Source organism: Atractosteus spatula, chromosome 3, assembly GCF_055471065.1.
Source record: "Atractosteus spatula isolate fAtrSpa1 chromosome 3, fAtrSpa1.hap1, whole genome shotgun sequence".
Classification (NCBI taxonomy): domain Eukaryota; kingdom Metazoa; phylum Chordata; class Actinopteri; order Semionotiformes; family Lepisosteidae; genus Atractosteus; species Atractosteus spatula.
In genome coordinates this window covers 70,885,250-70,910,146 of record NC_142708.1, presented here as the reverse complement: position 1 = coordinate 70,910,146, position 24,897 = coordinate 70,885,250, and the positions used below count along the sequence as shown (strand labels likewise).

Genomic DNA, 24,897 nt, shown 5'->3' with positions numbered 1-24,897 from the left:
TTTGTCCGTGTGTGTATGGTACTGGAAATTTAAACAGCACCCGATCTGCACGTGAAAAATACAAATCAGTTACCAGGAATATTTCAATAATTAGAAGAAATCTATTTCAAAATTCCTTTGAACAACTTGTATATAACAATGTTCTCAGCTTATGCCTATCTCTTTCTCAAGGTAACAGTACAGGAACATGAGGACTTAATGCCTGGACCTCAGCTGAACTAGAAGCACTACAATTCTGAGATCACAGTAAAATATTTTGGTAAATCTGAAAGCAGAAGCCTACTTTTAACTCTCACCTGCACCTGCTCCGCACACCTGCGCATAAGTACTGCTACAGTACTGACAACACCCAAGGAGACAACTTCAAACTGTTGTGGCAATCGGTTTTAAATTCTGGTCCCAAACGTCCCTTTGATTAAAAGGGTCATTTTCAGAACTAACACACAGGAACGGATGTGAAAAGAAAGTTTCTCCCAGTTCAGTGGGGCGACATTCAGTAACAGTGTGTCATTACGTACAGCTGCCCAGGTTCTTACCTCGAGAGGAGAGTCCTGACAGCTCTGTTGAAAAGAGAAGGAGAAGGACATTATTAGCATTTTTGTACAACAGGATGCAAGTCCTATCTCCATCAGATAGTTTCCTTTTTCAATTCAGGTTTTTTCCTGTAGCTCTTCAGTGTTCTTCCTCTCTTCCTCCCATCCCTCAGTCCCCTATTCTCTATCTGCCGCTCCTCTGCTCTCTGCTGTGCTCAGCTCCCACTCCGCTATCTGTCCTCCACCCCTCTCCCTTGCTCTCTCCATATTAACCCTGTCCTCTCACCGGGGTGTGTCAGGGTGAGGGTGTAGGGGGTGCTCCAGGGTCCTGCTCCAGCCCCCGTGTAGGCACACACTCTGAAGGACAGGTTGGACTGCGGGATGGACAGGTTTAAGGACAGCTCTGTGGACAGACCTGCGTCCTGGACAGCCTGAGCATAAGAACAGAAATGTTACACATGAGAGACGCCCATCAAGCCCTTTCAAGGATCTCATCCTGTCATCTCCTCAAAGAAGCCGGGAGCTTCAACAACATGGCCAGGGAGCTTGTTCAATACTGCCACCACCCTCTGTTTAAAAACCTAGAGACCAGGTCATAGGCTCTGTCCATAACTTGACAGCCTCCCTCAGTTAACAAAGGGCACAGGATACAGAGTATGCATTCCCAGAATACACACACAGAGCACTTAAATCAAGAGCCAAGTACGTAGGACCTCAGCTTAATCTCAACCTGTCTCCTGTCACTATACTGGGGCGTTGGTTTGAAATTTCTGGAAGGGCACCACCTACAGGTCCACCTGCACCACTTACAACAACTAATTTGGTTTTCCCTGTACTGACCAGGTCCAGCCTAGGTTATCTTCTGTGATGTGATGGGATCAGCCTACAGACTGGTTCCTGTCTGTTAGAAAGATGGGACAAAAGGAAGAGAGAGGGAGGTGGGAGGTAGGGGCTCTCACCGGTTCTGTGCTGGGGCTGCTGTACTCCAGTCTGTATCCCTGTAACTCTCCGTTGATCCGGCCCTGCAGGGCATTCCAGCTCACCCTCACCTCACTGCTGTTCACCGTCACCACGGAAACGACTGGGGCAGCATCCGGCACTGTGGCATAACACAGAGCACACACATTAACACAACACATACAAAGATACGGCTCACACACACATCAACACAGCACAAACCATAATACAGCTCACACATTAACACAACACAAACAATATTACAGCTCACACACACATTAACACAACACAAACCATAATACAGCTCACACATTAACACAACACAAACAATATTACAGCTCACACACACATTAACACAACACAAACCATAATACAGCTCACACATTAACACAACACAAACAATATTACAGCTCACACACACATTAACACAACACAAACCATAATACAATACAGCTCACACATTAACACAACACAAACAATATTACAGCTCACACACACATTAACACAGCACAAACCATAATACAGCTCACACATTAACACAGCACAAACCATAATACAGCTCACACATTAACACAACACAAACAATATTACAGCTCACACACACATTAACACAACACAAACCATAATACAGCTCACACATTAACACAACACAAACAATATTACAGCTCACACACACATTAACACAACACAAACCATAATACAGCTCACACGCATTACAACACAAACAGCTCACACATACATTAACACAGCACAAAACAGTACAGTGCACACGTTAACACAGTACACAATAATATAGCACACACATTAGCATAGCGCAGCAAATGGTATCTTTACAGGTCTTTTGAGAAGGAAACACATTTATCTGTAAATGGGCTTCCATTTCTTGTAATAAGGGAAACACATATCTGTGTCACTGATGGTGTGTTCCCTCAGTTCGAGCCCTTATTTAAGGAATTAAGAAATTCTATGTCCTGTGTCCTTATTAATGGTGACTTCCTTTGGCACAAGAACCCACTGACATGTTTACAGCACTGTGTGGGAGGGGGCTACTTGACCCAGTGTCATCCTACTGAGAGTTCAGAACCAAGGCTGTGTTCAGACACGGGCGGTTTTCTCTCTCATTAGACAGACTGGCGGCCTGAAAACAAGCCATTTTCCTCAGCGTCTTGGCCCCGGCTGACTCTTACTTATTTTCCATACATTAATATTTCCCCAGGTTGAAATAAAAGAGCCCCTTCAGTATCAGAGTCTTTCCACTTAGTGCGCCACCAGAGGACACAAAAAACAGCTAAGGGGAAAAAAAAGGTTTCTTTTTAAAAACATGCAAAAAAAAATTTGCAAGAGGATCTGAGAAGAGCAGCTGGGGAATACAGACAAGTCTCTTCTCTCAAGCCCAGCGCCTCTCTTTGCGGTGTGTGTCCATCCATGTGTGTGTCATGTTCGAACACAACCTGGCGTGTTTTGTGATCACAGACAAGTTCCGGTCGTGGCTTCGGTTGGAATGTAAAAATGTCTAGACGTCAGTTTGCAGAGCGACAGGAGTTATCAGATGCGAGGGATGAACTCTGTTTCCTCCCCCCTCAATCTCTGCTCCCTTGCTTTCCCCAGATTCACTCCTCTCTCTCTGACCTCTCTCTCCCTCCCTGTCCTACCCTTTTCACAGCCTCCCTTCCTTCTGTCCCCCTCTCTCTTAAAGCGTCCTCCCTCTCCCTCCTTCCCTTTCCCCATCTCCCTCTGCCTCTCTGTCCCTGGCTGTCTCCCCTGTCTCCCGTCCCTGCGGCAGCAGTGATGTCATCGGGCTGTGTTTCAGTGGTGACTGAGTCCTGATTGTTTCCACATGTGGGCTCGGAGTGTGTGAGCCCTGCCAACTGCACCACTCACACTCTCTCCTTCATGCTAGCACACACACTCCTGCTGGGAGTTCTGTACTTGTAAGGACATACTGAATCTCGCTTATTATTCCCTCCACCGCAGTGAAACTCCGCACAGGGTGGAAGGCTCAAAACAAGCAGTCCTGGCACTATTAGATTGCAATGGTGACGCCACTTGGTTTCTAAAAGGGTCGTTTGCGTTCGGGAGGACCTCCTCCCTGGTCCCCCACAGCGCCTGTTGGTCAGGTCTTTGTGAGGACTTCCTCTCAGATGTGGCCCACACATGTGTGCACAAACACAGAAACAACCGATACACACCTGCACACAATGGCACAGTCCCCTTGCCTACAATACAATGTGATACACACACGCGGACATGCAGACTGACACTCGCACGCACACTCTCAATACACACACTCTGACGCTGTAAAGCAAACACACTCACTCTCCTCCTCTCCCTTTTCACTTCCATTCATTAGCCTGTCTTGCTCGCTGTCTGCTTGCCTGAAGGGCCTGACGGGCACTGGGGGACAGAGGCAGGACAGGCAGCTCCGGGAGAAGAGGGAGAAGGAGGGAAAGGGAGGGATGGAGAGAGGGAGAGGGAAAAAGGACCGAGAGAGAGCACGAGCAGGCGGGGAAATGCAGGGGTGGTGAAGGCAGGGAAGCAGGGTCATGCCAAGAGAAAGAGCTGGATTGTGCCAATAAAGCTTTCTGAACTTGAGGGAAACACAGATGGAGGGATAAGGGGTGGGAATTAGATAGTTTAAGGGGGAAGCAGGAAGCAATGAATGAGGGAAAGAGAACCGTGGTGCTCTAATATCTTCACATGAACTGCAAAGTTAATCAAAACAGTAAGAAAGTTCTATATATTTTCCAGAGGCATTTGAGACCTCCGACTTATTTACAAATCCTACTGCAAAAGGGGCTACAGTCCCAGTACAGTAGAACAGTCCTGTTACAATAGGAGCTACAGTCCCAGTGCAGTAGAACAGTCCTGTTACAGTAGGGGCTACAGTCCCAGTACAGTAGAACAGTCCTGTTACAATAGGAGCTACAGTCCCAGTGCAGTAGAACAGTCCTGTTAAAATAGGGGCTACAGTCCCAGTACAGTAGAACAGTCCTGTTACAATAGGAGCTACAGTCCCAGTGCAGTAGAACAGTCCTGTTACAGTAGGGGCTACAGTCCCAGTACAGTAGAACAGTCCTGTTACAATAGGAGCTCCAGTCCCAGTACAGTGGAACAGTCCTGTTACAATAGGGGCTACAGTCCCAGTACAGTAGAACAGTCCTGTTACAGTAGGAGCTCCAGTCCCAGTGCAGTAGAACAGTCCTGTTACAATAGGAGCTACAGTCCCAGTGCAGTAGAACAGTCCTGTTACAATAGGAGCTCCAGTCCCAGTACAGTGGAACAGTCCTGTTACAATAGGAGCTACAGTCCCAGTGCAGTAGAACAGTCCTGTTACAATAGGGAATGTAGAGTACTCCATTTCTAAACTGGGGTGTGCAGTGGGAGACTCGTACCAGGAGCTATAGTTACACCACAACTGAGCTTTGCTTACACCCCTTCTTTTTAGCCCCAGCCTTGTCTGCGGGAGGTTGGCTAACGCTTCCAAGTGCTGACTTGACGAGGCAGAAAAACACTTTCAGCATGCTAGGAATCACATTATGTTCTCCCACAGAGAGAGAAGGAACTGTTAGTGCTGATTCTAAATTTATTGAATAATAAATAAACCACAACAGAATTTCCTGTTTTCTTTCTGTGGCTGTTTTGCTGTTTGGGTCAGCTGAAGAAGAGCAGCCGTGCCTCAGAGGCCTAGCTCCTGCTCCTTCCTCGGGGGCAAGCAGGGGTCTGGGAATTTTGGCAAAGAGGGCGTCTCTAAAGCCACCCCCTCATTCCTCTGTCTCTCACCGTCTTTTCATGCTTTCCTTGTCCACCCCTCTCTTCATCCCTCTTTCTTTTTCCCACAGAGCTCTCTGTTTTTTTTTATGGGAAGCCAGTATTCCCGGCCATCTGGGGTCGAGACGCCAAGGGAGAGGAAGGGAGGGAGAAGGGAAGACTGAAAGAAAGGTTAGAGCAGAAGGAGAAAAGGATCAAGAGAGGAAGAGAAAACAGGGCCGGGGAATGGTGGAGGGACCTGAGGAGAGTGGAGGAGGGAGAGGAAGTGGAGAGCGAGAGACTGGAAAAAGGGGTAGGAAAGTATAGGAGAGAGGAGGGAGAAGGAAAATTGGAGGAGAAAGAGAAAGCAGAGTTGAGAGCTGAAGGAGAAAGGGGCAGAGGGAAAGAGGGGGGAGGGTGCAGAGGGAAGGAGGGAAAGTGAGGGAGAAATTTAGCAGAGCGTGTATGGAAAAGCAGGAAGTGCATTCCTGGGCTGCATTTTTGGGATGTGTGAACTATCCCAAAGAGAGACTAAATGTGGTGGAGTGGGAGGGCTGGGAGTGAGGAGGGATATTTGTTATGATTATGCATGATTTTTTTACTTTTGTGTTGTCTTGTAACTCGATTGAATTATGTAACAGTCGTTTGTCTTGAATGTTTTGGCAGTACAGCAACTGGTAATACAGCATTTTCAGTTTGAGTGTGGGACAGAGTACGAGGCACGGAGGCAGCGACAGCGTGAAGGCGAGACAAAGTGAAACGTCAGTCCCTGTGTTAACAGTGCAGCAGTGCAGCAGATGGTGAGGCACTACTGCCCAGGCCCTGGGTCAGTGGCAGCACTGTGGGCCTCTGGGACCAGCAAGATTCTCTCATGGAAAAAGTGTCTCAGTCTGGAATTAGTTCAAGACTCCACCTCATGGCCCACACCCCTCCCTCCTCTCTTATTCCTGCTCCTTCGCTTTTCTCTGTCTTCTCCTGCTCTCTCTCTCTATTCCTGATCCATCTCCTCCCTCTATTCCTGCTCCCTCTCTCCCCCTGCTTTATTCCTGCTCCCTCTCTCCTCTCTCTATTCCTGCTCCCTTTCCTCTCTCTATTCCTGCTCCCTCTCTCCTCTCTCTATCCCTGCTCCCTCTCCTCTCTCTATCCCTGCTCCCTCTCTCCTCTCTCTATTCCTGCTCCCTCTCCTCTCTCTATCCCCGCTCCCTCTCTCCTCTCTCTATTCCTGCTCCCTTTCCTCTCTCTATCCCTGCTCCTTCTCTCCTCTCTCTATTCCTGCTCCCTCTCCTCTCTCTATTCCTGCTCCCTCTCTCCTCTCTCTATTCCTGCTCCCTCTCTCCTCTCTCTATCCCTGCTCCTTCTCTCCTCTCTCTATTCCTGCTCCCTCTCCTCTCTCTATTCCTGCTCCCTCTCTCCTCTCTCTATTCCTGCTCTCTCTCCTCTCTCTATTCCTGCTCCCTCTCTCCTCTCTCTATCCCTGCTCTCTCTCCTCTCTCTATTCCTGCTCCCTCTCTCCTCTCTCTTTTCCTGCTCTCTCTCCTCTCTCTATTCCTGCTCCCTCCCTCCTCTCTCTTTTCCTGCTCTCTCATCTCTCTATTCCTGCTCCCTCTCTCCTCTCTCTATTCCCGCTCCTTCTCTCCTCTCTCTATTCCCGCTCCCTCTCTCCTCTCTCTATCCCTGCTCCCTCTCTCCTCTCTCTATCCCTGCTCCCTCTCTCCTCTCTCTATTCCTGCTCCCTCTCTCCTCTCTCTATCCCTGCTCCCTCTCTCCTCTCTATTCCTGCTCCTTCTCTCCTCTCTCTATTCCTGCTCCCTCTCTCCTCTCTCTATTCCTGCTCCCTCTCTCCTCTCTCTATCCCTGCTCCCTCTCTCCTCTCTCTATTCCTACTCCTCTCCTCTTTCTATCCCTGCTCACTCTCTCCTCTCTCTATCCCTGCTCTCTCCTCTCTCTTTTCCTGCTCTCTCTCCTCTCTCTATTCCTGCTCCCTCCCTCCTCTCTCTTTTCCTGCTCTCTCCTCTCTCTATCCCTGCTCCCCCTCTCCTCTCTCTATCCCTGCTCCCTCTCTCCTCTCTCTATTCCTGCTCCCTCTCTCCTCTCTCTATTCCTGCTCCCTCTCTCCTCTCTATTCCTGCTCCTTCTCTCCTCTCTCTATCCCTGCTCCCTCTCTCCTCTCTCTATCCCTGCTCCCTCTCTCCTCTCTCTATCCCTGCTCTCTGTTCATCTGTTTCCACTCCTTCTATTTATAAAGGACATTTGTGAGGCTCTAAGGTGATTTTTTAGGAAAGTTTTCTGCATAATATAATTTTGTATCCAAACTAATGCAACCTTTCAGACTAATTTTATGTCAGCTCATGCTGAACGGACAATTTTAAAAGGCAGGACAGGTGGTAGGGCAATGCCAAGAAAAAGCGGAGATGCTATTTTTAAGACTGAACATGTTTCTTATGAGTTAGCTAATAATCTCCATGCCTTTTTATTAAAAAGTGCTGTACTTATACAGTACTTATCCACATTTCACCAAATCAGTATAGGTACAGTAATATGGAATCTCACTGATCAATCCCTTCACAGACTCCAGTACAGCAGTAGTGACAAAGGATATTTCAACACAAAGAGCCCATTTGTTGGTGGGAGGCTCATGGGCCGCTGAAGTTGAAATTGGTGCCAAGCAGGGCTGTTACATTTATTTTGGCAGGCTTTGAGGTTTGTATCCGACAGTGGATATTTATTTTTTGCGTGTACGCTTATAATAAACGGAGTTTTGAAAAGTTAAAAATCTCCCTCTCCTCTCTCAATATCATCCAGTTCTTCTGAAGGCTACGTTACTGTGGAGGACAGCACAACAGAGCCCTGAAACCCAAATATTGACAGAGAAAATGGCCTAACAATCACACACAAGCAAATAACAATGCCGCCCCTCCCTGTTTCTGTCTACCTTTCCTCCCCCTCCCTCTCTTTTTCATCCTTGTGCCTGCTAATTGTGTTTTCCCTTTTAATAAAGCTCTCCAAGCCCTTTTGCTGAATGCATGATTTCACACAAGTCCCTCCCTCTTCTCCTCCTCATTCTCTCCCTCTGTTTTCTGTGCTTTTTTGCTCAGTCGTCATTTTTTCTTTTCCAGAACACATTGCTGCAACTGGGCTGCGGGTTACGGAAAGCATGAGCTGGCCACGGAAAATCCCGTTCTCTGTCCCTCTCTTTCTCATGCACTCACTCCATTCCTTATTCACCTTCTCCTTTCCTCTGTCCCTCTTCCTCTCTTTCCTGGGCTCTTGTGAATGGGGGGAGTGGCGCTTGAGGGTAGTGACACAGTGGGTGGGAGCGTGTGGACTGGGGGGGCGCGGAGTGCCAGCTCGAGTCCGCGCGGCTGAAGAAGCTCACCTCCCTGGGCGGTGCGCAGCGTCGCCCAGTCCGTCCAGGGGGAGGCGCCCTGGCTGCTCCGGCAGGCCACGCGCACCCTGTAGGCTGTGAAGGGCGAGAGGCCACCAATCGCATGGCGCGCTGGCGGCACGTTGACGTTCTGGTTGTGGATCAGGTGGCTGGGTGCCGCGATGAGGTCGCTCTCGGACGGGGCGGCCTGTGGGCAGGGTTCGCTGATGAATTAACTTGGTAAGAGCTGATTGACATTATACAACAAGGGACCTGCCTACTGAGGTTCTGTGAGAAAGTGGATACAAGACTATAAGAGAAGATCATGTTGAGAAGAGGTTATTCAGCTCATTACACACTAGGCGATGCGGTCACACTGACGTAAAGATTCCTAGTGTATTATTCAGTGTGAAGTGGTACCTGTTTCCCTAAGATCTGACTTTCTTCTTGAAAGGCATGACTCAGTGCCTGGGTCTGAGAGTACTGCTGTAGCTGTGCCAGGCTCTGCTACTGCCCCTGTTCTGGGCAACAGCAGGCCAGGTCAGTGGCATAGAGGAGGAACTTGATCTCTATGCAGTGTGGTATTTGGCCAGGAGTTGCAGACTGTTCTATCACCTCTGCTAGCTTATTGATATATATTTTGAACAGTGTTGGTTTCACTCCAGAAATGTGAGTGAAGAACTCTTCTTTTGTTTTCAATTTGTACTGCGCACTTGTTCTCCAAGAGTGTTGATTTAATCACATAGTAGACTTTACCCCCTACACCTCTCTTCTTCTTTATCTTCACTGTCTCTCCTCTGCTCCCTTCCCTCTCTCTCCAGTTGAGTTTCCTCTGTTTCACTTCCAATAAAGCAGAAGCACGACTGCTGGTCAAATCGAAATGCTCCTCTACTTCTGCTTTCACTCGATGACTCACCATCCACCCTGTTCCAGGGCCCCTGGGCTCCCTGCTCCCTGGTTATTCTGGGAGAGCTGTACTGCCTGGGTTACAAGAGGATGGATGTGCTGGCTGAGGTCATGCTGCACAGAAAATACTCAATCCTCAGCCTCTTGCATGTGATATGCATGTGTATGTGCATGTGTAAGAACTGTGAACTGATGGACAACATCAACGCTGTGCAACTCCTCTTCCTCCCTTTCCCTCTCATCAACAGAATTGATGAATTCACCAGCACACGCACTGAGCAGACCTAAGGGGTAGGATTAAAAGAACCAAGAACCACATACTGTACTCATTACATGAGTACTAACACTGACAGACTGAGGGCACCAGTGCCAGTTGCACCAACATACAGGTGTCACCCGCGTGTGGACATTGATATCACCGGTGCACAAGCCGATTTCAGCAGGACACACACTAAACTGTGCAGGACAGATTTTATTCATAGTGAACTTTAAAGAGAGAGGATAGGGGCCTAGGGGACAGAGTCAGTGAGAGAGACAGAGGAGGATTAGGGAGAGAGGGCGTAGGCAGGCTAAGCAAGAGAAAGTGGGATGGCGGAGAGAGGAGAGAGAAGATACGGGAAAGGAGAGGGTGAGGGACAAAAAAAGGGACAGGGAGAAACAGAGGGGAAGTGCCAGAGGGCCCAGTCATCAGTGACTCAGCACTGCTGACTCACTTCTGTCCAAACCGTGCCATAATGTTTAAATTAGGCACACAGCACTGCTGACTCACTACTGTCCAAACCGTGCCATAGTGTTTAAATTAGGCACACAGCACTGCTGACTCACTACTGTCCAAACCGTGCCATGGTGTTTAAATTAGGCACACAGCACTGCTGACTCACAACTGTCCAAACCGTGCCATGGTGTTTAAATTAGGCACACAGCACTGCTGACTCACTACTGTCCAAACCGTGCCATAGTGTTTAAATTAGGCACACAGCACTGCTGACTCACGACAGAGGGGGTGGGGGGATTCTTCCCTTATCCCTCACAAACCCCCACCCCCAACTCCCACACCTGTCCCACTGGCGGTTTTATTCCCCCAGTCTACACTGGGAGACACACAGCTTCCAGCAGAGAACCTCTGTCACTACGGATGACATCCTGGCTGGGAAATCAAGTAAGCCTCAGAGGTGCCAAAAGACACTCAGAATTCATGCGATTCTGAGGCTGAGGACGTCATCACCCCAGCAGTCCTGCAGAGGTATGATTGAGGAGGTGCCTGTAATTTGCAGTAAATTTCTTTTCCGCGGTGACTCATCACCTGCCTTGTCTTTAGGCCCCCTGTTCTGAGAGTGCCATACTGCCTGGGTTACAGTTTTCCTCAAACTCCACTGATTCCATTAGGATTGCGCATGTGGTGCCCTTATGAAAAAACTGTTTAACTGGTCCAGCCTTCCCTGTGAATTAGTGTAGGATGCTTTGCTGTCCCACTCTTCCTGTGGCCAACAGAAACTCTTCTTTCCAATTCAATTTTTCAGTCGTGTTCTCTTCAATGTGATTAGTCCTCATTTCACCTCTGACGGCCACGACCACTCTAATCTCTCCATCTGTGTTCTCAAAGACGGGTTTCCGAACTCATACATCAGAAAGACTACAGAAACCAAACTTATCCTGCAGCTAGGATCACACCTTCCCCCTTCTCTTAACGACAGGCTACTCTTCTTCTAAATTTTCTCCGTTCATTGTAGGTTTCATTTCACACCTCTCTGCACCCATTCTGACTTCACACCTCTTTCTGTCCCCTGCTCCCGCCTCTCACTCCTCCTCCCTCCCAGCCTTTGCTCTCCCGCTACTTTACCTTTGCCTACTGCCCTGTCTCTCTCACACCTGAAGAAGGCTCCACGGCCGAAACGTTGTGTTTTCTTTCTTCTTTTTTTCAGCAGGGAATAAACCTATTACTTGTTCCTTTGCAGCCTACGCATGCTGACGCAGCTCCCCACCTGAACTAGCACAGTCCTCTTAAACGCTGAATATATTCTATTGGATTGAGAATATTGTGAAAACTCTGATTTCCATATTCCAAAAAGAAAACTGTTGCGCTGCAAGGGGGTCAAGGCTAATGAGAAGAAATAAGATTTATCCCTGATTGTTTATGCAAACACAGATGAGCTGAGGAAACTGAAACCCTTTTGACCCTAACACAGTATGTTACCATGGGACTTGATACAAATATGCCGAGTCCTGAAAGGCTTTTGATAAAGTTCTGAATCAATGGACTTTCAGGATCTATAATGAAACTAGAAGCATGAGACACAAGTGGGACCTAAAAGGAAGTATATTTGGTTCTTAGAAGAAGAGGGTTTTCTTCACACAAAAGGGGGTAGAGGCTTGAAGCAAGCTGCCCAACCAGGTTGCGAAAGGTAATTCCTTAGGATCCTTCAAGGAAGCCAGAAAAATTAGCTAGAAGAAACCAGAAATGGCCTCCTCATGTACTTGTGAAATAAATGAACAGATCGGAGCCATCTACGAAATGCAGTGGGTGCTGCTCTCTTATCAGCAGCATATGGAAAAGAGCTGGACTGCAGACGTGTTCCACGGCTGTAATGACCACACTGCTGTGTTCTTGTCACATTGTATCCAGAGCTGTGATAAATGTGCAGGAAGAGAGAGCAAAAGAGGGAGGGAGAGAGAGAGAGGGAGCAGCAGAGAGAGAGCGGGGAAGACAGGGAGAGAGAGAACGAGAGAGACAGGCATCGAAAAGGTTAACAGTGTGAGGCCACTTTCCCACAGTGAAACATGATCTGAGGACTCATAACTCAGTAGAAAGAGGAAGGGAAGGAAGAAAGGGGCTTGAGGGAGAAAGAACGCAGAAACAGAAGGAGGATTAAGGAGAAAGAGTGAGAGAAGTGAGAAACAATACCTTGAGTTTTTGTCTCAGACCACAGACACTGGAACACACAGGGACACGCTATTACACATGTGTACGCCTGTTGTCTGCTTCCAAGTGACACCCATTCCATCTGCATTTTCTCTCCCAAATTCTGCTTAAATGTAACCGCACATGGGATAATAGTAGATCCTAAACTGATAGTTTTGCCATTATCTTTAAAAGCTAGATTTAAAAGAAGATGCCATTTGGTTTATAAAAGTGGGTTCCACTGTGGGCACCTTTCCACAGTATCTGTGTGTCAGAAGATCCTGTCTTTGCAAGGACATATTTTCACACTCTGTATCCGTGTTGATAGTAAGATGGATAAATGCCCACAGACACTGACACCCACTGGCACACAGACCTTGTTTGTAGTTGTTGCTTTAGCAAAATCAGCTGTTTGTGTGTCAGTGTGCATCAACAGCCGCTCTCCCACCCCGCCATCTGAAGAAATGCAGTGAAATGCAGCGAAATGCAGTGAAATGCAGTGAAATGCAGCGAAATGCAGTGAAATGCAGCGAAATGCAGCGAAATGCAGCGAAATGCAGTGCATGGCTGTAGGACAGCTCATCGCATGGATGGCTTGGGCCTGGTCTGTTCTGGTTCTGCCTCGGCCTGGTTTGGTCTAGTTTGCCTTGTTTTTGTCCTGGTTGTGCCCTGGCCTGGTCTGTTTTTCTTCCTGGGTCTTCCTGGGATTTATTTTACCTGTACAGAGCAGACATCGACAGGGTAGACCCCCCCGAAACCAGGCTCCCAGGAGATCTCCATGCTGGAGTTACTGGCTGACACCTGCTGCAGCTTCTGGGGCTGAGCAGGAATAACTGGGGAGAGGGAGACAAAGAGAGAGTGAGTGACAGGTGTGCATTATCCCTTCTTTCAGAAGCTCCTACTTCAGCTGAGGCTGTGATAAGACATTATGGTGTGAGGGACTGAACTGTATATTCTGCACACATCCACAAGTTGTCAAGAGATCTTAACCAAGCAAGGCGATGAATGTCTGTCTTCAACCGCACATTGCCTGCTGACTGAAAGAGTCTATTCATATGACTGGTGGTCCTAATGTTTGACTACTGAGTATTTTCTAGCCTTTGTTCCAATATTTAGGCTGCATCCAAGAATCCTATATCCCAAATTGGACTTTAACATCTCAAGATCCTGGATTATACGCTACAATCCAAGACTGTACCATGCATCCATGCATAACCATGCATTACAGTGTGCTGTAATGTTCATAATATCACTCAACATTCCAGACTGTGCCCCACAATTTCATAATCTACCCTTACTGTATATTCAGAACAGGGCCCTGTGATCCTTATTCAAGAATATCCTGGTCTTTAGCACAATACTCTCCATACCTCTATATCTCAGACTGTACTCCAGTTTCCCAGAATGTACCCCATTATCTCAGACTCCATCTTTACACACTTAACTGTCTCCTAAACTCCCAGACTGCACTTCAATACACCGAACAGCACTAGTGAAACCAGTCTGTCCCCCACCTGTCACAGTCCCCGAGGCTGAAGTCGCTACCCCTTTACGATTGTGGGCCTCACAGGAGAAACTGCTGGTCTTGTTGATGCCTGCAGAGAGGGAGATCGAAAACAAGAGAGCGTGCGGCAGAGAGAGTGTGAGGAAACATTTGTAATTCAGTTCAGAGTAAATATTGGCCTTGAACAGTAATATCGTTTGTTTCCTGTCTCATCTTTGACAATTGCTTCACTGTAGCCAAGCCTGAACGGCCATGAACTGGGTGTTAATACTGATACCGTGTGAGAGGAGTGGAGCGTTTCTGTTGAGGGCTTAACCGCTAACTGTCGGAGAGAGACACTGCAGATGTCCGCCCAACTGTCTGTGTGTGATTGCACATCACTGTATCAGTGTGTCTGTCTAAGAGAGCCACTGCATATAGCTGGCATTGGTTCAGTGCCTGGTGTACCACAAATTAAAGTCTCAGTGTGTCAGTAAATCAGTGTGTGTCAGTGCCCAGTGTGTCAGTAAATCAGTGCGTGTCAGTAAATCAGTGTGTGTCTGTGCCCATTGCCCAGTGTGTCAGTATATCAGTGTGTGTCAGTGCCCAGTGTGTCAGTATATCAGTGTGTGTGTCAGTGCCCAGCTGGTCCAGGAGAGACCCGATGGCACAGGCTTCATCACAGCGTCCTGACCATCTGAGTCCGGGGCTCGGAGCACCTGACCTCGTCATCCTGGTTTTATTCCCTGTCCCTGTTCCGGATTTTAACTGTTTGTTTAGTCTAGGATGGATTCCCCGGTTTTGGACTTTGGACTGCGCCCCAGGTTCCCCCTTTTGGGCTTCCCTGAACTTGTTTGCCATCACCACGCCCCCCTGTCCGTCAACCCGTCCTGATCCTCATCGTCTCCTCCCTGTTGTCCTTCTCCACTTACTTCCGGATTATACCGTCTGCATCGGGTCCTGAACTACGCTTCGCGGGGGGCCTGGACCAGCTCCCGTTACAGCCCAGCGCACAGTGTGTCAGTGCCCAGTGCCACTTCATCAGTGTGTGTCAGTGTGCTGACAGTGCCAGTGGGGGAAGTGTGGGGTTTGGAAACAGCTGAGCTCTACAATCCTGCTTCTGCTTTTCTCTCCCTTCAGGGAGAGAAAATGCGTGACTGACCCGACACATACTCACTCAAGACCATGCACTAACACGCACACTCACATTCACTCACTAACACACACATTCATATACACTCTATTGTCCTGCACTGTATTGTGCTGTACAGTACTGCTTTCCGTCGTTCTGTGCAATACATGTTGTAGTGAGTTGTATCACATTGTACTGTGTTGACCTGAGCCAGGTTTTCCCCTGAGGTTAGCTCCGTGCGGCGCAAACCTGGGCTGTAAACATGTTTCAACACACTCGCCTTCCCCCAGGCGTTAGAATAGCTCAGAGTGTCGAGATTGCCTGTTTCACATCCCCAGACATCCTGCTGTTTCTTTCACTTCTAACTTTGGCGCATAGCAAGCGGAAGGACTTCCAACAACCAGCTTGACACAGATCTGGGAATAGTGATTGGCCATGCGGGCTGGCAGTGAGGTTTCCACTGGACAGTGGCCTGGACTGGGCCAGCTGTTGCCACTGGCGGGCTCTGGGACTTGTGTTCGTTCTGCCTTGGTGTCTTTTCTGCACAAGGAATACTGTAATGTAGCACTGGCCTTGTAAGCTACTGCTCTTCAAGAATGTATGAAAGGCACAAAAACATGCCACCTTTTGGCCCAGCTAGCTTGTTTGATTACTAGTAGCTAATTAAGATGAGCAATGTTTGACATCATCTTTGGCAGCATAAATAGGTAACTTGTTCCATGCATCCGCAACCCTTTGTGTAAAGTGCCTCCTGTTCTCATGTCCACTGGGGTGATTTGTGTTAATGGATTTGGGGATTTTCAGGACTTGTATCTGGTCCCCTGACTTTTGAATTAACTGTTTGATACCGTGTTCATTTAAAATTATTCAACTAAAACGATTTAACACAGACTTAACAAATAGCTAATCAATCACGCAGTTAAGTTGGCTTCAGTGAAACTCTTGGCTGAGCAGTGCTGTGGCCACTGCTCAGTGTGGCAAGTGATGGGTATATCTGACAGGTGGGATCTGTCTCGTTCTCTCCTGAGTGGGAGCCCATGCCTTTACCCAGGTCTTTAAAGCCTTTCTAGACAGAAGTGGTTTTAGAAAAACTTTGTGAAGCGTAACCACAATTAGGTATGAAGTAATACAGGATTTCCTTCAAAGTTCATACTGAAAGCATGATGTAAGAAAGCAATTACAACACATTCCACTTTCATTCATAGAATTCCCCTGAAGACTTTAACAGAAGCAATGTTTTAATAATTCATAATTATGCAAAGCCCCAGTTCCATGGAATGATGCCTTCAGGTCTGATCGCCATGCTGTATGCAAGGTGTTGCTGCTCTACAAGCAGCACTAAGAAAAACAACCGGAGTAATTCCTGGTCCGAACATGGACGGTCATATTTGGACAGACAGAGGGAACAAAACGGTACAGGCATAGAATCAGGATCCAGACGGAAACCAGGAGAAACGTCTTTACACCCAAAGTTGTTGGGGGTGTTGAAGAAGACTCCTGCGAGCTATTAAAACTGAGCTCTTGAGATTCTTTAAGAAACAGCATGAGGTTGTTTTTTTTTTTTAAAGTCGTTAATCTGCTGGCAACCAAATGAACAAGATAGGCGAAATGGTCTTCTTTTGTTTGTGATCTTCCTGGTGTTTCTTGGTGGGCCTAAGTGTCTGCTCCCATTAGTTGCTAACAGTTGCATGTCTTAAGTGAGGCTGTGGCTCCTGGAGACTCTCACTAAGCTAGAACGCCACACATTCCTCCCCGGTGACCAACTGTGCTCCAGCCCTCAAGCCGTGACTGAGTTCTCTCTCTCCTTGACTCAGCCCGCAGCTTCTGTGACAGAGGGGGCTGACAGCTTTGATCTCCGGGCTGTTTACCCTCTTTGTCTGGACGCCTGCACCCTGACTCACCCTTGCAGTCTCATGCCACCCTTTGAGTTAGAGAGGCAGAGGAAATACCTGACAGGCTCTGTGGTCTCAATTCAAATTCAAATAACAGCAGAGCCCCAGCCCCCTGCCTCCTCTGCAGCTGCTAACATTCCTGCCTCCTGAGTGGAATTACAGTGTCCTCCGGATTTATTCGTACCCTCCAAAGAAACTGGAACAAAATCCAATCCTTCAAGAGAAGGATTTACAGATTGGATAATGTGCCTTGCTTAAAAAATGTTCTACTGTAATTATAATACAGCTACAGAGTCATATTTGTCATAAAAAATTAATTGAATTCCAGAAAATGCGGGGGTCACGTTTATCCAGATCTCTAAAAATGTCTTTAAATAAAATCCAACACAAACAAATCTACAATAACACTCTATTCTTTGGAAGTGCACTGGGAGCCTTGGAGCTATATAAGAGCCTCAGAAGGCTTCCTGCTTCTCAGGGATATAAAAGGAGGTAACATATGGAAGACATTCAGTACCATGCACACTACTGTCGGTATAATCCCTGCCAAGGAAGAATTTACAAACTGCTACCTACAGGGCTGTAAATAAATGTGAACCTTGTGTTTTCCGGGCTTAAATGAATTATGACAGATATGAATTTGCTCCATGCAAAGCTATTGAGATTACAGTATGATATTTTTAGTTTTTTTAAACCAACTTCAAAAGATACGTAAGTCTTTCTGTTATACGGTGTGCTGTACTGACACATAATTATACTGTACTTGCACAGTAATATATTAGCACACTGCACTACACAGTTATATACTGGCTCACTGCCATACTGACACAGTGATATACTGGCACACTGATGCACTGACACAGTGACATACTGGCACACTGCCGTACTGACACACTGCCGTACTGACAAAGTGATATACTGGCACACTGCTGTACTGACACAGTGACATACTGGCTCACTGCCATACTGACACAGTGATATACTGGCACACTGATGCACTGACACAGTGATATACTGGCACACTGATGCACTGACACAGTAACGTACTAGCACACTGATGCACTGACACAGTGACGTACTGGCACACTGATGCACTGACACAGTGATATACTGGGACACTGATGCACTGACACAGTGACATACTGGCACACTGATGCACTGACACAGTGACATACTGGCACACTGATGCACTGACACAGTAACGTACTAGCACACTGATGCACTGACACAGTGACGTACTGGCACACTGATGCACTGACACAGTGATATACTGGGACACTGATGCACTGACACAGTGACATACTGGCACACTGATGCACTGACACAGTGACATACTGGCACACTGATGCACTGACACAGTGATGTACTGGCTCACTGCCGTACTGACACAGTGATATACTGGCACACTGCTGTACTGACACAGTGATATACTGGCACACTGCAGTAATGACACAGTGATATACTGGCACACTCTCTACTGACACAGTGATATAGTGATATACTGACATACAGATAGCATGATATGGAGGCCATCATACCATCTGCTTGCCAGACTGAAAAACTGAAAAATGCAAACATCCAAACTGAGGGAGAGAGTGAGACGGTACCTGAGAGAGTCAGTGTGGAGGGAGAGAGGGCGAGGGGCTGATCCAGTTTGTTGAGGGGCGCCCCATCCTGCAGCCAGATGACATGGACAGGCTCTGGGGGGCCGTGGGCCCTACACACCAGGCTGAAACTGTGATTGGCAGCCACTGTCTTGTCCTGGGGCTCCTCAGAGAAGTGAGGGAGGCCTGAAAGAGAATGAATGGGAGAAGAGTAAGAAAGAGGAGTGGAGGAGGGGAGGAAGAAGAGACCATTTAGAGAGGATAATTCAAATCAGAGTTCAGGTGATGGCTAGGTATGGTTCATTCTGACCTCTGATAGTTGGGCAGACAAACCCACAAACAAAAAGAGAGACAGGCACACAGACAACCAGAGACGTGGGTGAGAAACAAAGCTCTCAGTCCTGTTGTTGTTCAGGAAAGATGGACAGATTGCAGGACTTACCCTCCAACTCAATGTGACCCTCCAGGGAGACAGTGTCCTGCCCGCCTACAGTCACCACACAGCGATACACCCCCATATCAGATAGATGCACTTCTTCAATCCTGAGGAAAATGAGATTGGGTTAATATGCATATTCTGTCCTGAGAGAGAAGAGTTAATCCACACACTGCACTGAGAGAGAAGAGTTAATCCACACACCGCACTGGGAGAGAAGAGTTAATCCACACACCGCACTGAGAGAGAAGAGTTAATCCACACACCGCACTGGGAGAGAAGAGTTAATCCACACACTGCACTGAGAGAGAAGAGTTAATCCACACACCGCACTGAGAGAGAAGAGTTAATCCACACTCTGCACTGGGAGAGAAGAGTTAATCCACACACCGCACTGAGAGAGAAGAGTTAATCCACACACTGCACTGAGAGAGAAGAGTTAATCCACACTCTGCACTGGGAGAGAAGAGTTAATCCACACACCGCACTGAGAGAGAAGAGTTAATCCACACACCGCACTGAGAGAGAAGAGTTAATCCACACTCTGCACTGGGAGAGAAGAGTTAATCCACACACCGCACTGGGAGAGAAGAGTTAATCCACACTCTGCACTGGGAGAGAAGAGTTAATCCACACACTGCACTGGGAGAGAAGAGTTAATCCACACACCGCACTGGGAGAGAAGAGTTAATCCACACACTGCACTGGGAGAGAAGAGTTAATCCACACACCGCACTGGGAGAGAAGAGTTAATCCACACTCTGCACTGGGAGAGAAGAGTTAATCCACACACTGCACTGGGAGAGAAGAGTTAATCCACACACCGCACTGGGAGAGAAGAGTTAATCCACACTCTGCACTGGGAGAGAAGAGTTAATCCACACACCGCACTGGGAGAGAAGAGTTAATCCACACACTGCACTGAGAGAGAAGAGTTAATCCACACACTGCACTGGGAGAGAAGAGTTAATCCACACACTGCACTGGGAGAGAAGAGTTAATCCACACAGAGGAAATCAGAAGGCAGTTAGGATGGATTTATAAAGAAGGCAGTTAGATAGGCAGTTACAGAGCTCACCACACCTTAGCATGCTCACAGCCAGCCAGCTGTCCTCGTTCATGGACATGTGCATCTGGTTGGTATCAGCGAGGTCCAGGGGCGTCCCGTCTCTCTGCCACACAATATCGGGGGGATCCTGCACCCCTTCTCCCTGCAGTTCACAGCGCAGACTCACTGGCTTCCCCAGGGATGAGGTCACATTACCAGGGTCCTGCACAAACTGCAACCCTGCACACAAGAGCACAGCCAGTCAGACCAACCTAAAGACCCCGGCGGACACACCAGCATGGGGAGGGCCGGAAAACAGACAGGACAGGGACATTCCGGGATTGTCACCTGGCTGGTAAGACCTACAAAACAGGAGTCATTTTACACCGTCATCTCGGTGTCTTCAGAGCTGCTAGAGAGGCCAGACACCGGTGGAACTGGCAATGTCCACAGACAGGCATGTGTGCTGGTGAATTTAGGTGTGCATGACTGAATGGTGTCTTGTATACAATTTATTCTATTTAACTGAAGGATGTTAAAGGTTTAGGATTGCAGCTAGTAGCAGGGCGAAGGTTAAAGAACTGGATTAGTGTAACAGGCCAAGGTCCCCATAACAAACTAATATACAGGCATCTGCATAGTTATTTTTAAACATACTCAGAATTGACGGAGACGACATACACTTTTGTGGGTTCCCATAATATATTTACACATCCTGGAAGCATTACAGGATGCCCATGATAGCCTCAGTGAGCTAATGATCATGAACAAGACCATCTTCCTCAGTCATATCAGAAAGTCATCGCTACTGCACCTCCCAGGAAAGAAACTGGAGCCCACAAGCGGTCTGACAAATGCTAAAGACAATGGCCTCTTCCTTCTCCAGCGGTTTTGCTGTTTTGCTGAGTGAACACACTGATAGTGAATGTCAGGTCAAGGTAACAGACTCACATATGGATGTCTCTCCCTCTGTGCTTTGTGATAATGCAGCTGTGTGCTAGTGGAGATTGCTCAGGGTCAGTGTTGTGTGTTAATGCAGACTGCTTACTGTCAGTATTGTGTGTTAGAGGAGATTGCTCACTGTTGGCGTTGTGTGTTAATGAAGATTGCTCATAGTCTGAGTTGAGTGTTAATCAGATGTTCAGTGTCAGGGTTGTGCTGTGTGTAAATGCAGATGCTCGGTGCCAGTGTTGAAGTCTCTCTGGTGTTACATACATGTAACCTGGTCTGCTACGGTTAGAAATGTACAGGTTGTGGACTGTGTTGCAGAGTATTGCATCACCAGCACTGAGTGTAGGACTGTGTCCAACATCACTCCCACAGCACACTGCTGTATGCACACTCTCCTCTCTCTCCCTCACTCCCTCTTCACTTGCAGTCTCTCCCTATTCCACTGTCACTGATCCTCTTGTTCAATCCCTCATTCTTTCCCTTCTCTCTCATCCTTTCTTCTTCCCTTTTCACCGCCCTCGCTCCCTGACTCTTGCTTGTCCCTTTTGCTATGGCCATCTTGCATCTCAGTGAAGTTTTCTCAGGCCCATCAGCAGCCCCCCTCCCTGCCTGGCCCTTCCTCTTTGTCTTGAAGTAGACCCTGACCTCTCACCCTTCACCTCTGTGGTCTAGGGTGCAGTTCTATCCCGTTGTCATAGTGAAGAATGCCCCCAGAGTACCGACCTGACACACACTACCACACACACTTCCGCACACACACTGGCTCAGATACGGACATACCCTGTGACAAATACTGACATGCACACGCACAGTGACACACAAGGTCATACACACACATACCAACACACTATCACACACACACATACCAACACGCTGTCACACATCACTAACACTGACACACAAGGTTATACACACACATACCAACACACTATCACACACCACTAACACTGACACACAAGGTCATACACACACATACCAACACACTGTCACACACCACTAACACACACTCACACTGACCCACAGTCACAATACACACATACTGACAGACTGTCACACAAACTGACTCATACGGTCAACTCTGTTGGCACATACTGACACACACTGACATGGACTCACACTGTCACATGCAATACTGTCCACCCTCTGATGCTACACACACACACACACACACACACACACACACACGTATGTGTTAGTATTCTGTCTTTGTGGGGGATTATCTACTCTCATTCTGTTTTCGTTTACTGCCATCTGCATTCAAGTGAATGGCCACAAAGTATTTTAAAATAATACTTCTGGTGCTTTAAGACTGACAAAAAGCCATTTGTTTTATAAAAAAACTTTACTGCCATTGTGAAAACACCACAACATCGTATACTTTTCAGGCGTTACTGACTTTGGGGGTGTTTTAAAGACCTACTGGCTTTATAAACAAGGGCAAAAACAGCCTTGTTTGCACAGTGGGTGCTGGCACGTTGTACGGAAATGCCTTGTATCCCACATTTTACTAGACAGTTGTTGGACAGATACAGTATATACGGATTAGTTCTTATGGTTTCATTGAGCTAGAAAGCAGAACCATCTAGTGATCCAGTTCTGCTTTGTATATGTTAAAGGTCTTATATCCAAAGAGTCATACTGACTTCAGTTTACAGTTAAAATCACCATAACCCTTTCAGGGATTTCTTGTAAGGTGCATATATACACCTGTCATATTGCTGGGCATAGTACGCCTGCACTACACTGATGAGCCCTTATAATAGGAAAACAGCTGTTTTTGCACCTACCTTTGACTTCTTACATGCAAAGCTGAATTAGAAATCTTTTTAGATGGTTCAGCTGTCTAATACTGTGAAAGAGTCAGAGCTATTTAATATTCATATATTCCACGATTGATCCATTGATAAATACAAACATACTGTGTTACAACCTCAGAAGGCTAGCTACTTACACTAAAGGGAATCCCTTAAAGTGTCTCTCTCTCCTTCATCCATTTTGGTTTACAATCACATTCAGAAAAGGCTGTGTAGGTGTTACAGAATGAATTGGTTCTGCCAAAACACCGAGCACACTTCCGCACGAACACATTAATACCACCCTGCCTCCCTCATCCTCCTCTGTCTCTCCCTGGCTCCAGCCTCTTTCCTGAGATAAGTCTGTGCACAGAGAATTCCTCCTTCAATCGGTCTTTCAAGTGGACCCTCCCTCGCTCTCTGTATTCCTTGCTCTCTTTCTCCTTCCTCATTCCTTTCCAAGCATCTCCAGCCCCATCTAACTCTGCTCTCTTCTCTTCTTCTCTCATTCTCCAAGAGCTGCTTCCTCTTTCTTTTTCTTTGCCTGCCTCTTTTCCTTCTGCTTTCTCCCCTTTCTCATTCAGTTCTTTCTCTGACCCTTGACAATGTTTTTCAACTTCAAATCACCTCTGATTCATTCCTTCCATAACAAACCTCTCTTCTTCTCCTTCTCACTCTCTTTCTGACTCATTCAAATTTTCACTAAATCACCCACCCACTCACAACGAGTTGCACTGATCTGGATTCTTATAGTGTATGTGAAGTGCTGTGACACATCCTAGTCACAAGTCACGAGATTCTTATGTCCTCGTGGAGTATAATGACACAGCCCCTGCACAGTGGTCTAGATTTCTACAATACCTGTGAAGTACACTGACACAGCTCTGGGCAGCGTATCAATGTCAGTGCTGTAGCAGTATTAGCAGTGGTGCTGTGTCAGTGCAGGTGCAGTATTAGCAGTGGTGCTGTGTCAATGCTGTAGCAGTATTAGCAGTGGTGCTGTGTCAGTCCAGGTGCAGTATTAGCAGTGGTGCTGTGTCAGTGCAGGTGCAGTATTAGCAGTGGTGCTGTGTCAGTGCTGTAGCAATGTTAGCAGTGGTGCTGTGTCAGTGCTGTAGCTGTATCACCAGTGGTGCTGTGTCAGTGCAGTAGCTGTATCAGCAGTGGTGCTGTGTCAGTGCAGGTGCAGTATTAGCAGCGGTGCTGTGTCAGTGCTGTAGCTGTATCACCAGTGGTGCTGTGTCAATGCAGGTGCAGTATTAGCAGTGGTGCTGTCAGTCCAGGTGCAGTATTAGCAGTGGTGCTGCGTCAGTCCAGGTGCAGTATTAGCAGTGGTGCTGTGTCAGTGCTGTAGCAGTGTTAGCAGTGGTGCTGTGTCAGTGCTGTAGCTGTATCACCAGTGGTGCTGTGTCAGTGCAGGTGCAGTATTAGCAGTGGTGCTGTGTCAGTCCAGGTGCAGTATTAGCAGTGGTGCTGTGTCAGTGCAGTAGCTGTATCAGCAGTGGTGCTGTGTCAGTGCAGGTGCAGTATTAGCAGTGGTGCTGTGTCAGTGCTGTAGCAGTGTTAGCAGTGGTGCTGTGTCAGTGCTGTAGCTGTATCACCAGTGGTGCTGTGTCAGTGCAGTAGCTGTATCAGCAGTGGTGCTGTGTCAGTGCAGGTGCAGTATTAGCAGTGGTGCTGTGTCAGTGCAGGTGCAGTATTAGCAGTTGTGCTGTGTCAGTGCAGTAGCTGTATCACCAGTGGTGCTGTGTCAGTGCTGTAGCTGTATCAACAGTGGTGCTGTGTCAGTGCTGTAGCTGTATCAACAGTGGTGCTGTGTCAGTGCAGTAGCTGTATCAGCAGTGGTGCTGTGTCAATGCAGGTGCAGTATTAGCAGTGGTGCTGTGTCAGTGCAGGTGCAGTATTAGCAGTGGTGCTGTGTCAGTCCAGGTGCAGTATTAGCAGTGGTGCTGCGTCAGTCCAGGTGCAGTATTAGCAGTGGTGCTGTGTCAGTGCTGTAGCAGTATTAGCAGTGGTGCTGTGTCAGTGCAGTAGCTGTATCAGCAGTGGTGCTGTGTCAATGCAGGTGCAGTATTAGCAGTGGTGCTGTGTCAGTGCAGGTGCAGTATTAGCAGTGGTGCTGTGTCAGTCCAGGTGCAGTATTAGCAGTGGT

General features: G+C 47.6%; 1 protein-coding gene across 1 annotated transcript in view; it reads right to left on the bottom strand.

The window, feature by feature from the left end:
* The window catches only part of axl (AXL receptor tyrosine kinase), a 43,012-nt gene that overhangs the window by 16,209 nt on the left and 1,906 nt on the right, over window positions 1-24,897 (bottom strand). The window contains exons 2-10 of the mRNA XM_088912044.1: window positions 20,037-20,241; window positions 18,960-19,060; window positions 18,521-18,703; window positions 13,921-14,001; window positions 13,124-13,239; window positions 8,614-8,809; window positions 1,493-1,632; window positions 820-964; window positions 537-560 (exon numbers count right to left, since the gene is read on the bottom strand). Of these exons, the coding sequence (XP_088768170.1) occupies window positions 537-560; window positions 820-964; window positions 1,493-1,632; window positions 8,614-8,809; window positions 13,124-13,239; window positions 13,921-14,001; window positions 18,521-18,703; window positions 18,960-19,060; window positions 20,037-20,241 (1,191 nt within the window). The remainder of the gene's footprint in view (window positions 1-536; window positions 561-819; window positions 965-1,492; window positions 1,633-8,613; window positions 8,810-13,123; window positions 13,240-13,920; window positions 14,002-18,520; window positions 18,704-18,959; window positions 19,061-20,036; window positions 20,242-24,897) is intronic.